The 14,523-nt window shown below is 46.4% G+C and overlaps 1 protein-coding gene across 6 annotated transcripts in view; it reads right to left on the reverse strand.

Moving 5' to 3' along the window:
• dysf (dysferlin, limb girdle muscular dystrophy 2B (autosomal recessive)) overlaps positions 1-14,523 on the reverse strand; it is a 456,546-nt gene that overhangs the window by 355,088 nt on the left and 86,935 nt on the right. For all 6 annotated transcript variants that reach the window (XM_085975973.1, XM_085975981.1, XM_085976004.1 and 3 more), the window contains exons 2-3: positions 9,377-9,432; positions 5,124-5,215 (exon numbers count right to left, since the gene is read on the reverse strand). In XM_085975973.1, coding sequence (XP_085832099.1) covers positions 5,124-5,215; positions 9,377-9,432 — 148 coding nt within the window. The remainder of the gene's footprint in view (positions 1-5,123; positions 5,216-9,376; positions 9,433-14,523) is intronic.

A 14,523-nucleotide genomic window follows, 5' to 3' on the forward strand; every position in this document is an offset into this window, starting at 1 on the left:
GTGCAGCACGGGTTAGATACAGAGTAAAGCTCCCTCTACACTGTCCCATCAAACACTCCCAGGGCAGGTACAGCACGGGTTAGATACAGAGTAAAGCCCCCTCTACACTGTCCCATCAAACACTCCCAGGGCAGGTACAGCACGGGTTAGATAAAGAGTAAAGCTGTCTCTATACTGTTCCATCAAACACTCCCAGGGCGGGTACAGCATGGGTTAGATACAGAGTAAAGCTCCCTCTACACTGTCCCATCAAACACTCCCAGGGCAGGTACAGCACGGGGTTAGATAAAGAGTAAAGCTGTCTCTATACTGTCCCATCAAACACTCCCAGGGCAGGTACAGCACGGGTTAGATACAGAGTAAAGCTCTCTCTACACTGTCGCATCAAACACTCCCAGGGCAGGTACAGCACGGGTTAGATACAGAGTAAAGCTCCCTCTGCACTGCCCCATCAAACACTCCCAGGGCAGGTACAGCACGGGGTTAGATACAGAGTAAAGCTCCCTCTACACTATCCCATCAAACACTCCCAGGGCAGGTACAGCACGGGTTAGATACAGAGTAAAGCTCCCTGTACGCTATCCCGTCAAACACTCCCATGGCAGGTACAACACGGTTTAATACCCCCTGCTCTATAGCACACCCCAGTATAATCTTTCCTTCTAATATGACTCAATCTGAGTGTATTACCCCTTCTATATATTTTAGACTCAGGGACTATTAGTGGAGACCAGGATCTAGAGCTGGTTTTATGCCTGCGATGTGTTATACCAAGTGGGTTATGTAGAGATGGTATAGTTTGAGCCGAGGTGTAGAGAGGACATGTTTTGACAGGGTTTATTGTAAATCTGTACCCGAGTGGAAGTGTTTACACAGCTTGTAGCTGAGTAGGAACCTTAGGGTGACGCTGTGTGGTTTGTGTGTTAGAGACTGTTTGATGTGGTATCACTGTCGTAAGAACCTGTGATCAAAGTGCATAACCTATTCGGCTGCAGTCAACCTCATTGACAATGTCCAACCTCCTGGGGCTGAAATCCCAACAAGCCCAGCCGACAAGTCTGTATCAGAGGCAAGCCGTACAATTAGTGCTCGCTTCACAGTCAGTCCTTCGCCTGAGCCTGTACAGATTCTCATCAGCTTCAACATGTTGTGTCTTGAAGCCTCTCTACCTCAGCTTTCTACCTTTCAGCCAGTACAACCAGAGCCTGCACATTCTTTCTCTCTCTCATCAACAACAGATTGTCGTTATCGAACATCAAAAACAGGCACAATGTCTTTCCAGGGATGGGGGATTACAATTACGTGGAGTGACTGGAGAAGCTGGGCTTGTTCTCCCTGCAGCAGAGAAGACTCAGAGGAGATTTGATAAAGGTGTTCAAAATCATGAGTGGTTTAGATAGAGTAAATAAAGAGAAGCTGCTTAGATGTTTTCAATAGGAAACTGGACGAGTACATGAGAGAAAAGGGAATAGAGAGATGAGCTGAAAGGCTGAGATGAGGTCGATGGAATGGGAGGAGACTCGTGTGGAGCATCAACACCAGCACGGACTAGTTGGCCCGAATGGCCTGTTTCTGTGTTGTATATCCTCTGTAATTCATTGCAAAAATAAAATAAAAGACTTGCATTTATATAGCACCTTTCATGATCTCAGAACGTCCCAAAGCACTTTACAGCCAATGAAGTACATTTGAAGTGGGGTCACTATTGTAATGCAGGAAGCATGGCAGCCAATTCATGCACAGCAAGCTCCCACAAACAGCAATCCCATCAGCGCCTCTTGAATGATGCCAGAATTTTTCCCTCCACTCCCCTACCCAGAACCCTCTCCAGGAACCAGTCACCTTGCGAAGATTTACTCTGTGACATCAGCCCTCAAGTTGCCTATTACCAGTCTCTATCTATGCCCATCTCGTTCAATTCCTTTCAATATCATAAGAACATAAGAATTAGGAGCAGGAGGAGTCGGCCATTCGGCCCCTCGAGCCTGCTCCGCCATTCAATAAGATCATGGCTGATCATGGACCTCAACTCCACTTTCCTGCCCTATCCCCATATCCCTTGATTCTCTTAGTGCCCAAAAATCTATTGATCTGTCTTGAATATACTCAATGACTGAGCCTCCACTGCCCTCTGGGGTAGAGAATTCCAAAGATTCACCGCCCTCTGAGTGAAGAAATTTCTCCTCATCTCAGTCCTAAATGGTCAACCCCTTATTCTGAGACTGTGACCCCTGGTTCTAGACTCTCCAGCCAGGGGAAACACCCTCCCTGCATCTACCCTGTCAAGCCCCTTAAGAGCTTTACACGTTTCAATGAGATCACCTCTCATTCTTCTAAACTCTAGAGAATGTAGGCCCATTCTACACAATCTCTCCTCATAGGACAATCTCCCCATCCCAGGAACCAGTCTAGTGAACCTTCGTTGCACTCCCTCTGTGGCAAGTATATCCTTCCTTAGGTGAGGAGACCAAAACTGTCCACAATCCTCCAGGTGTGGTCTCACCAGGGCCCTGTCTAATTGCAGCAAGATTTCCTTACTCTTCTATTCAAGTAAACCATTGCACTCCCTCTGAGGCAAGTAGATCCTTCAAGGATGAAGAGACTGGGCTTCTTTTTTCTAGCCTTTTCCTCAAAACTCAGTCCCTGACATGAGAACATAAGAAGTAGGAGCAGGAGTAGGCCATACGGCCCCTCGGGCCTGCTCCGCCATTCAATAGGATCATGGCTGATCTGAATCTAGACTCACGTCCACTTCCCTGCCCTCTCCCCGTAACCCCTAATTCCCTTATCTGCTAGGAAACTGTCTATCTCCATTTTTAATTTATTTAATGTTGCAGCTTCCACAGCTCTCTGAGGTAGCAAATTCCATAGATTACTACCCTCTGAGTGAAGAAGTTTCTCCTCATCTCAGTTTTGAAAGGGCAGCCCCTTATTCTAAGATTATGCCCCCTAGTTCTCGTCTCACCCATCAGTGGAAACATCCTCACCGCATCCACCCGATCCAACCCCCTCACAATCTTATATGTTTCGATAAGATCGCCTCTCATTCTTCTGAACTCCAATGAGTAGAGGCCCAACCTATTCAACCTTTCCTCATACGTCAACCTCCTCATCTCTGGAATCAACCGAGTGAACCTTCTCTGAACCGCCTCGAGAGCAAGTATATCTTTTCTTAAATATGGAAACCAAAACTGCACGCAGTATTCCAGGTGTGGCCTCACCAATACCTAGGGATCAGTCTCGCAGAATGCTCCTTCTCTGCAGCACTCCTGGGCCTTGAGTCTCAAGGCAGTTTTCAAGAAGCACCTTGACCAGAGCTCTACACACCTTCAGAGTCATGGCCTCAGACTCGTGCTCTCCTGATTCAGCAATGTAGCTCAACATTTTATTTTCTTTCTTGATTACTCTCCTGCAATGACTAGACTCAGTTAGTGTTGAGTCCACTGTCACCCGCACCCACCCCCCAGCCTGTTATACAGTGTTACAGCACAGAAAGAGGCCATTCGGCCCATTGTGCCTGTGCCGGCTCTTTGAAAGAGCGATCCACTGAGTCTCACTCCCCCCTGCTCTTTCCCCATCGCCCTGCTAATTTTTCCTTTTCAAGTATTTATCCAATTCCCTTTTGAAAGTTACTATTGAATCTGCTTCCACCGCCCTTTCAGGCAGCGCATTCCAGATCACAACAACTCGCTGAGTAAAAAAAACCTCATCTCCCCCCTGGCTCTTTTGCCAATTATCTTAAATCTGTGTCCTCTGGTTACCAATCCTCCTGCCACTGAAAACAGGCTGCAGAGTGTTCTACCTACAAGGTGCACTGCAGCAACTCACCAAGGCTTCATCGGCAGCACCTCCCAAACCTGCAACCTCTACCACCTAGGAGGACAAGGGCAGCAGGTGCATGGGAACACCACCACCTCCAATTTCCCCTCCAAGTCACACACCATCCTGACTTGGAAGTATATCGGCCGTTCCTTCATCGTCGCTGGGTCAAAATCCTGGAACTCCCTCCCTAACAGCACCGTGGGAGCACCTTCACCACACGGACTGCAGCGGTTCAAGAAGACGGCTCACCACCACCTTCTCGAGGGCAATTAGGAATGCCAGTGACGCCCACATCCCAAAATGAATTACAAAAATTCTGTGTTGCTGTGTTAGTAAACTGGGCTACTCTCTGTTCCAAGTGGTCCAAAGTGACACATTGCACACACGCAGAGTCATCAGGCTGGATTTTATCAATGGGGACGTGATGGAGGCGGGACTCCCACTTTTTGGGTTGTCGTCCCGCCTCCATCGACTTGTGGCCAACCCACGCTATTTTCCCTTGATTGATCTTGTTAAGCCCGCTCAGCGGGCTCAGCAGGCCAATTAAGGGACACCTGGTTACTGGTGACGTCAGCAATTGACATTTCATCTGTCAAGGGCTTTTGACAGATGAAAAATCAGCGTTTGCCAGCTCTGTGAAGCTGTCAAACACTGACAATCTGTCTTCTAACTTGAGTCCATCTACTCAGACTCAATTAGAGAGCTCTCCAGACCAGAAAGCAGAGGCTACAGCTTTTGATAGTTCAGCGGCCATTCTGCTTTCTGTGCCGGTGAACTGAGGGACTCCCGAGAACTGAAGGAAGGAAGACTGCAGGAGAAAGTAAAGGTAAGTAAAACTTATTAAAACACTTTACACTTACCTCACACACTTACCTCTGCACACATGCACCCATCACTCACCTGCACAACGGACTTCTCGACCTCTCCAACCCCTTCAGACCGACGGTTCGCCTCGCTAACTTGCCGTGGTTCGGAGCCATCGGGAAGCCACACTTCAGGGCTAAAAATAGGGATTAGGCAAAAAACTGCCTGTGAACTACCTGTTAACAGGCAGTTAATTAGCACTAATCCCCTTCCCGCCTCGGGGAGGTGGCTCCCAGCACAGGTCGGATACCTGCCTCCTGGGGCATTGGCACGGAAGCGGGTTGGGGGCGGGATGGGTTCCTGCCCCCCGATTCTGCAATTTTCCCACCACTCCCGCCTCCAAACCCACCTCCACGGGGCTTGGAAATTCGAGCCCATAATGTTCAACATACTGAGACAGTTTTTATAAGTCAGAGGTGACCCGTGGGAGGCCCTACCTGTTTCTGCCCATGGTTTCATGGTCCTTTACGACAATGTGGATCTCAGAACTGGCATCCAGCGGAGTTCCTTTCAAGTCCCATTCAAACCCCTGTGTGCAAGAAACAATTGGGATTAACTTTCAGTGCGATGCAGTCACAGCTAAAACATCAAGCAGAGGCAGTGCACGAGGTCCAGTATGGCCAAGCGCTAACATGAAAGAAAGAAAGGACTTGCATTTCTATAGCCTCTTTTACGATCTCAGGACATCACAAAGTGCATTACAGTCAATGAAATAATTTTGAAGTGTAGTCACTGTTGTAATGTAGGAAACGCAGCAACCAATTTGCGCACAGCAAGCTCCCACAAACAGCAATGTGATAATGACCAGATAATCATTTTAACGATGTCAGTTGAGGAATAAATATTGGAGAATTCCCCTGCTCTTCTTCAAAATAGTGCCGTTGGATCTTTTGCATCCACCTGAGCGAGCAGACAGCGCCTCAGTTTAATGTCTTATCTGAAAGTCGGCACCTCCAACAGTGCAGCACTCCCTTGGTACTGCATTGGGTGTGTCAGCCTAGATTTGTTGTGCTCAAGTCTCTGGAGTGAGCGCTTGAACCACACAACCTTCATGGCTCAGCAGGTGAGCGCGCTACCCACTGAGCCACAGCTGACACCTAACGTGAGGAAGTGGCAGGATCCCATGTAGTCAACTACTGGGATCGATGCTGGAAGCACCCAGCAAGTCAGTCAGCATCTGAAAGGAGTAGAGACAGATTAACATTCCAGGAAGACTGAGGCTTAGGACAATGGTAGAATTCCTGCCTCCAAGTTAGATAGTTATGGGTTTAAACCCCACTTCGGACAATCGCAGCAAATAAAGATGAGAGTTTCAGTCTCTGAATACTGGGCATGACAACCAATGGGATACTCCTATCTTATGGGAATGCAATAGCCCTACTTCCCCCTGCCCCCCCCCCCACCTCTGTAGTAACCTAGATGAGCAGGAGACCAGAGCTTTACCTTCCAGTCTTGGCTTAACTTGAAACGCTCTATCCCCATAGTCTTGTAAGTTTATTTCCCTCAAGTGCCTATACAGTCTCCCCTTGAAAACATTGAGTGTCTCCGCTTCCATCGTCAGTGAATTCCAGGTCCTCACCAGTCGCTGTGTGAAAAGGTTTTTCCTCACCTCCCCTCTGTATCTCTTGGCCAAAACCTTAAATCTGTGTCCCCAATCCTTGTACCATCAACTAGTGGGAACAGCCTTTCCCCATCTAGCCTATCCAAACCTGTCATAATCTTGTACACCGCTATCAAATCACCCCTCAACCTCCTTTGCTCAAATGAAAACAAACCTGTCCTTGTAGCTAAGATCCCCCATTCCCTGGAACCATTCTGGTAAATCTCCTCTGCACCCTCTCAAGGCCCTTGGGTCAGAGCGATCATAACATGATCGATTTCTCACTCGAAATGGAGAGCGAAGAAATTGACTCAGAGACTAAGGTCCTGAATTTAAACAAGGGGAATTATGATGCCATGAGACGGGAACTGAGTAGGTCTGATTGGACAACGTTCCTGGGAGGACTGGAGGTAGATAAACAATGGCAAACATTTAAAGATAGAATGACAAAATTGCAAAAATTGTTTATACCAATCTGGCATAAAAGGAAATCTAAAAAGGTGACTCAACCGTGGATAACAGGGGAAATTAGAGACAGCATAAAATCCAAAGATAGGGCGTATAAAATAGCCAAAAAAAGCGCCAGAGCGGAAGATTGGGAACAGTTTAAGATAGAGCAAAGGAGGGCAAAGGGCATGATCAAGAGGGGCAAAATAGCTTACGAAAACAAGCTGGCGGAAAATATAAAAACTAACTCCAAAAGCTTTTATAAATATATCAAAAGGAAAAGACTGGTGAAAACCAAAGTTGGTCCATTGCAGTCAGATACGGGGGAATATATAATGGGAAATAAGGAAATGGCAGATCAACTAAATGCATACTTTGGGTCAGTCTTTACGAAGGAAGACACAAAAAACCTCCCTGGGATATCGGGAAAAATAGGGACATTGGCAAAGGAGGAACTGACGCAAATCAATATCTCTAAGGATATGGTGTTAAGGAAGCTAAAGGGATTGAAGGTGGACAAATCCCCAGGGCCTGATAACATGCATCCTAGGGTACTGAAGGAGGTGGCCCTAGAGATAGCGGATGCACTAAGGATGATTTTTCAGAATTCATTAGACTCGGGAACAGTGCCGATGGATTGGAGGGTAGCTAACGTTACCCCACTATTCAAAAAGGGGGGTAGGGAAAAAGCAGGTAATTACAGACCTGTAAGCCTTACATCAGTTGTGGGCAAAATGCTGGAGTCCATCATTAAGGATGAAATAGCGGAGCACTTAGCAAATGGGGACAGGATAGGACAGAGTCAACATGGATTTACAAAGGGTAAATCGTGCTTGACTAATCTATTGGAATTTTTTGAGGGAGTAACTGGTAGAATAGATGGGGGAGAGCCAGTAGATGTGGTGTACCTGGACTTCCAAAAGGCCTTCGATAAGGTCCCACATAAAAGATTAGCATGGAAAATTGAGGCTCATGGGATAAAGGGGAAAGTTTTGGCGTGGATAGGGAACTGGCTGTCAGATAGAAAACAGAGAGTTGGAATAAACGGCTCATTTTCTGAATGGCAGGCAGTAACAAGTGGGGTACCACAGGGATCTGTCCTGGGCCCCCAGCTGTTCACAATTTACATTAATGACCTGGATCAGGGAGTCGGATGCAGCATTTCCAAATTTGCAGACGACACTAAACTAGGAGGGGGGGTGGGCTCAGAGGAAGAGACCAGGAAGCTCCAGAGCGATTTGGACAGACTGGGCGATTGGGCGGATAAATGGCAGATGCACTATAATGTGGACAAGTGCGAAGTTATCCACCTTGGGTGCAGGAACGGGAGGGCAAATTATTATTTAAATGGCAATAGATTGGGAGAGGGGGAAGTACAGAGAGACCTGGGTGTTCTTGTACACCAGTCACTGAAGGCGAGCATGCAGGTGCAACAGGCGGTCAAGAAGGCAAACGGTATGCTGGCCTTCATAGCAAAAGGGTTAGAATACAGGAACAGGGATACCTTGCTGCAGCTGTACAGGGCACTGGTGAGACCACACCTCGAGTACTGTGTACAGTTTTGGTCGCCTCATCTGAGGAAGGATGTTCTTGCCATGGAGGGGGTGCAGCGGCGATTCACCAGGCTGATACCAGGAATGGCGGGAATGACCTATGAGGAGAGACTATGTAGTTTAGGGATGTACACACTGGAGTTTAGAAGATTGAGAGGGGACCTCATAGAAGTGTATAAAATTCTGACAGGTCTAGACAGACTGGATGCAGAAGGAATGTTTCCCTTGGCGGGTGAGAACAGAACTAGAGGACATAATTTAAGGATAAGGGCTAAACCATTTAGGACAGAGATGAGGGGGAATTTCTTCACTCAGAGAGTGGTGAACCTGTGGAACTCATTGCCACAGAGGGCAGTGTACGCCAGCTCATTAAATATATTTAAGAGGGAATTAGATATATTTCTACGGGCAAAAGGGGTTAAGGGTTACGGAGAGAAGGCGGGGACGGGATACTGAATTAAAGGATCAGCCATGATCTCATCGAATGGCGGAGCAGGCACGAAGGGCCGAATGGCCTACTCCTGCTCCTATCTTCTATGTATCTATGTATGTACATCCTTCCTAAAGTGTGGTGACCAGAACTGGATGCAATACTCCAGCTGTGGCCTAACCAGCACTTTATAAAGGTTCAGCATAACTTCTCTACTTTTGTACTCAATGCCTCTATTTATGAAGCCCAAGATCTCATAAGCTTTGCTAACCACTCTCTCAATATTTCCTGCCACCCTCAGGGACCTATGCACATTAAATCCCAGGTCCCTCTGTCCCTGCACACTCTTTAAAACTGTGCCATTAAGTGTATATTGCCTCTCCCTGTTCCTTCTGCCACTTGTCTGCCCATTCTGCTAGCCTTTCTATGTCCTGTTGCAGTCGATTGGTATCATCCTCACTGTTTGCCACACCCCCAAGTTTGGTGTCATCAGCAAATTTAGAAATTCTACTCTCTATTCCAATATCCAGGTCATTTATATATATCAAAAAAAGCAGTGGCCCCAGCACTGACCCTTGGGGAACACCACTGTCGACCATCCTCCAGTCTGAAAAACAGCCATTTACCACAAGGTGGGTTAAATGTTTACAAGTTTCTTACCTCATTCCACACAGGGTTTAAGTTGTTCTTAATCACTTTGGTCTTCTTCTTTACACCTTAAATGGAAAATAAGAGTCCGTCAGCTGGAGCGCACAACACAAGAGAAAGAAGAAAGGTGTCAGCAGGGAATGAGGGTCTTCAGTTATGTGGAGAGACTGGAGAAGCTGGGTTTGTTCTCCTTACAGCAGAGAAGGTTAAGGGGAGATTTAATAGAGGTGTTCAAAATTATGAAGGGTTTTGATAGAGTAAATAAGGAGAAACTGTTTCCACTGGCAGGAGGATCGGTATGAGGAAAGGTTGAGTAGGTTGGGCCTCTACTCATTGGAGTTCAGAAGAATGCGAGGCGATCTTATCGAAACATATGAGATTGTGAGGGGGCTTGATCGGGTGGATGCGGTGAGGATGTTTCCACTGATGGGTGAGGCTAGAACTAGGGGGCATAATCTTAGAATAAGGGGCTGCCCTTTTAAAACTGAGATGAGGAGAAACTTCTTCACTCAGAGGGTAGTAAATCTATGGAATTTGCTACCTCAGAGAGCTGTGGAAGCTGCGACATTAAATAAATTTAAAACGGAGATACACAGTTTCCTAGCTGATAAGGGAATTAGGGGTTACGGGGAGCAGGCAGGGAAGTGGACGTGAGTCTAGGTTCAGATCAGCCATGATCCTATTGAATGGCGGAGCAGGCCCGAGAGGCCGTATGGCCTACTTCTGTTCCTACTTCTTATGTTCTTATGTTCTTATGTAACCAGAGGACACAGATTTTAGATAATTGGCAAAAGAACCAGAGGGGAGATGAGGAGAATTGTTTTTTACGCAGCGAGTTGTTGTGATCTGGGATGCGCTGCCTGAAAGGGCGGGGGAAGCAGATTCAATAGGAACTTTCAGAATGGTATTAGATAAATACTTGAAGGGAAAATTTGCAGGGCTCTGGGGAAAGAGCAGGGGGGTGGTATTGAGACTAATTCGATAGCTTTTTCAAAGAGCCGGCACAGGCATGATGGGCCAAATGGCCTCCTTCTGTATGATTCTATGATTTATTACATAGAATGTACAGCACAGAAACACGCCATTCGGCCCACCTAGTCTATGACGGTTTTTATGCTCCACACGAGCCTCCTCCCACTCTAATTGCCTCTTCCCAACCTGCTTTCTTATCCCCACTATCCCCTTCTCCCCCATGTAAACTTCTGTTTTTAAATCTGAAAAAAAGGGAAAACAAATATATATATATTTATAGCGCACCTTTCACATCCTCGGGACATCCCAAAATGCTTCACAGTCAATGAAGTACTTGTGAAGCGTCGTCACTCCCCTGTTGGCAAATGCAGCAGCCAATTTGGGCATAGCAAGATTCCACAGACAATGACAAGATCAATGACCAGTTAATATAAACACAGAGACACAGAAATGACAAGGCGGGAAAAGAAAACGGAGTGGAATTTTTTCCCGGGTTCTCCTGATCTCCCGCTTGAAGTTCAGCAGGAGATCAGGCTAGTTGCTGGATACAGGTCACTAATGGCGATTTACTGCTGTTCCTGGCTTCCGTCTGGGGGATCGGCCAATCTCAACAACAACAACTTGCATTTATATAGCGCCGTTAAAGTAATAAAACTCCCAGAGAATAGTTTTACTGTTCGTCCTTGTTACTGCACACTAATCCCCAATCCCCAGCTGTGATCCTGTGCAGTATTCCTCATTCCCAGCTGTGATCCTGTGCAGTATTCCTCATTCCCAGCTGTGATCCTGTGCAGTATTCCTCATTCCCAGCTGTGTTACTTGTTATCAGTGGTGCAAGCTCTGAAATTAACTTCAGGAAAAGAAGTGTTCACTAGATTGATTCCTGGGATGAGAGGGTTGTCCTATGATGAGGGGGTTGTCCAATGTGTAGAATGGGCCTATACTCTCTGGAGTTTAGAAGAATGAGAGGTGATCTCATTGAAACATATGAGATTCTGAGGGGGATTGACAGGGTAGATGCAGGGAGGATGTTTCCCCCTGGCTGGAGAGTCTAGAACTAGGGGCCTAGTCTCAGGATAAGGGGTCGGCCATTTAAGACCGAGTTGAGGAGGAATTTCTTCACTCAGAGGGTTGTGAATCTTTGAAATTCTCTACCCCAGAGGGCTGTGGTTGCTCAGTTGTTGAGTATATTCAAGACAGAGATCAACAGATTATTGGACACTAAGGGAATCAAAGGATATGGGGATTGGGCGGGAAAGTGGCGTTGATGTACAAGTTCAGCTGTGATCTCATTGAATGGCGGAGCAGGCTCGAGAGACCATATGGCCTACTCCTGCTCCTATTTCTTATGTTCTTAAGTTCTTAAAGCAAGTCTGAGTGCTACATAGGAACATAGGAACAGGAGGAGGCCATGGAGCCCCTCAAGCCTGTTCCGCCATTCAAAGAGGTCATGGCTGATCTGTGACCCCCAACTCCATAAAACCATCCTTTGCCCCATATCCCTCAATACTTTTGGTTAACAAGCTATCAATCTCAGATTTAAAATTAAACTTTTGACCCAGTATCAACTGTTGTTTGCGGAAGTGAGTTCCAAACTTCTACCAGCCTTTGTCTGTAAATATTTTTCCTAACTTCACTCCTGAAAGGTCTGGCTCTAATTTTTATGCTATGTCCCCTAGTCCTAGAATCCCCAACCAGCAGAAATAGTTGTTCTCGATCTACCCCATCAGTTCTCCTTGATATCTTGAAAAACTCTTAATCTTCTAAATTCCAGGGAATACAAGTCTAGTTTGTGTAATCTATCCTTGTAATTTAACCCTTGGTGTCCAGGAATCATTCTGGTAAACCTACGCTGCACTCCCTCCAAGGCCAATATGTCCTTCCTAAGGTGTGGTGCCCAGAACTGCTCCCAGTGCTCCAGGTGTGGTCTAACTAAGGCTTTGTAAAGCTGTAGTATGACTTCTACCCCCTCGTCCTCTAGATATAAAGGACAACATCCCATTAGCCCTTTTTATTATTTTCTGTACCTGTCCATGACATTTTAATGATCTATGTACATGGACCCCCCGAGTCTCTTTCAACCTCCACTGCTTCTAGCTTGTCACCATTTAAAAAGTACTCTGATCTATCCTTTTTAGGTCCAAAGTGGATGAGCTCACACTTGCCTATATCAAATATTGAAATCCATTTGCCCATTCACTTAATCTACTGTAATCTATTTGTAATGATTTCCATCTGCACTGCTTACAAAGTCGCCTATCTTTATATCATCAGTAAACTTGGATATGTGGCTCTCTATCCCATCATCTAAGTTGTTAATCAATATGGTGAATAGTTGAGGCCCCAACACAGATCCCTTTGGGACGCCACTAGTCACCTCCTGCCAATTAGAGTATCATAGAGATAGGAACAGGAGTAGGCCATTCGGCCCTTCGAGCCTGCTCCGCCATTCAATGAGATCATGGCTGATCTTCGTCTGAGATCATAGCTGATCTTACCAGTTCAGTACCCCGTCCCCGCCTTTTCTCCGTAACCCTTAATCCCCTTAGCATTCAGAAATATATCCAATTCTCTCTTGAAAATATTTATTGATTTAGCCTTCACAGCCCTCTGTGGCAGGGAACTCCACAGGCTCACCACTCTTTGAGTGAAGAAATTCTTCCTCATCTCTGTTTTAAATGATTTGCCCGCTATTTTTAGACTGTGGCCCCTGGTTCTGTGCTCCCCTGCCATTGGAAACATTCTCTCTGAATTCAGCCTGTCCAGGCCTGCCATAATTTTATATGTTTCGATGAGATCCCCTCTCAATCTTCTAAACTCCAGTGAGTACAAGCCCAAACTATTCAATCTCTCCTCGTAGGTCATTCCCGCCATTCCAGGTATCAGCCTGGTGAATCGCCGCTGCACTCTTTCCATGGCAAGAACATCCTTCCGCAGATGGGGCGACCAAAACTGTACACAATACTCCAGATGCGGTCTCACCAGCACCTTGTACAGCTGTAGTAAGGTATCCCTATTCCTATACTCGAACCCCCTTGATATGAAGGCCAACATACCATTTGCCTTCTTAATCGCCTGTTGCACCTGCATGCTCTCCTTCAGTGACTGGTGCACAAGAAAACCCAGGTCCCTCTGCACTTCCCCATCTCCCAATCTATTGCCATTTAGATAATAATCCACCCTCCTGTTTTTACCCCCAAAGTGGATAACCTCGCATTTATCCACATTATAGTGCATCTGCCACGTATCCGCCCATTCCCCCAACCTGTCCAAATCGCACTGTAGCCTCCTGACATCCTCATCAGAGCCCACCCCTCCTCCTAGTTTAGTGTCGTCAGCGAATTTGGAAATATTGCATTCAATTCCCTGATCCAGATCATTTATATATATTGTGAACAGCTGGGGTCCCAGGACAGATCCTTGCGGCACCCCGCTGGTCACTGCCTGCCACTCCGAAAACGAGACGTTTATTCCAACTCTCTGTTTTCTATCCGCCAGCCAGCTCTCTATCCACGTTAATACTTTGCCCCCAATCCCATGAGCCTTAATTTTGCATGATAATCTTTTGTGTGGAACCTTATCGAAGGCTTTCTGGAAGTCAAGGTACACCACATCCACTGGCTCTCCCCCATCTATTTTACCAGTTACTTCCTCAAAAAATTCCAGCAGATTAGTCAAACACGATTTACCCTTTGTAAATCCATGTTGACTCTGTCCGATCCTTTCCCCATTTGTCAAGTGCTCCGCTATTTTATCCTTAATAATGGACTCTAGCATTTTGCCCACAACCGATGTAAGGCTTACTGGTCTATAATTCCCTGTTTTCTCTCTACCCCCCTTTTTAAATATTGGGGTAACATTAGCTACCCTCCAATCCACGGGTACTGTTCCCGAGTCAATGGAGTTCCGGAAGATGATCCTTAGAGCATCTGCTATCTCCAGGGCCACCTCCTTAAGTGGTGGTGCATGCAGAATTCATAACAAGACAGATGAGTTGATGGCACAAATAGCTTTAAATGGGTATGATCTGATAGCCATCACAGAGACATGGTTGCAAGGTGACCAAGGCTGGGAACTAAATATTCAGGAGTATTTGACATTTCGGAAGGATAGGCAGAAAGGAAAAGGAGGTGGGGTAGCTCTGTTAATAAAGGATGAGATCAGTGCAGTGGTGAGAAATGATATTG

The sequence above is a fragment of the Somniosus microcephalus genome, chromosome 2 (assembly GCF_052327205.1).
Source record: "Somniosus microcephalus isolate GS21.2 chromosome 2, FLI_Smic_1.0, whole genome shotgun sequence".
NCBI lineage: Eukaryota > Metazoa > Chordata > Chondrichthyes > Squaliformes > Somniosidae > Somniosus > Somniosus microcephalus.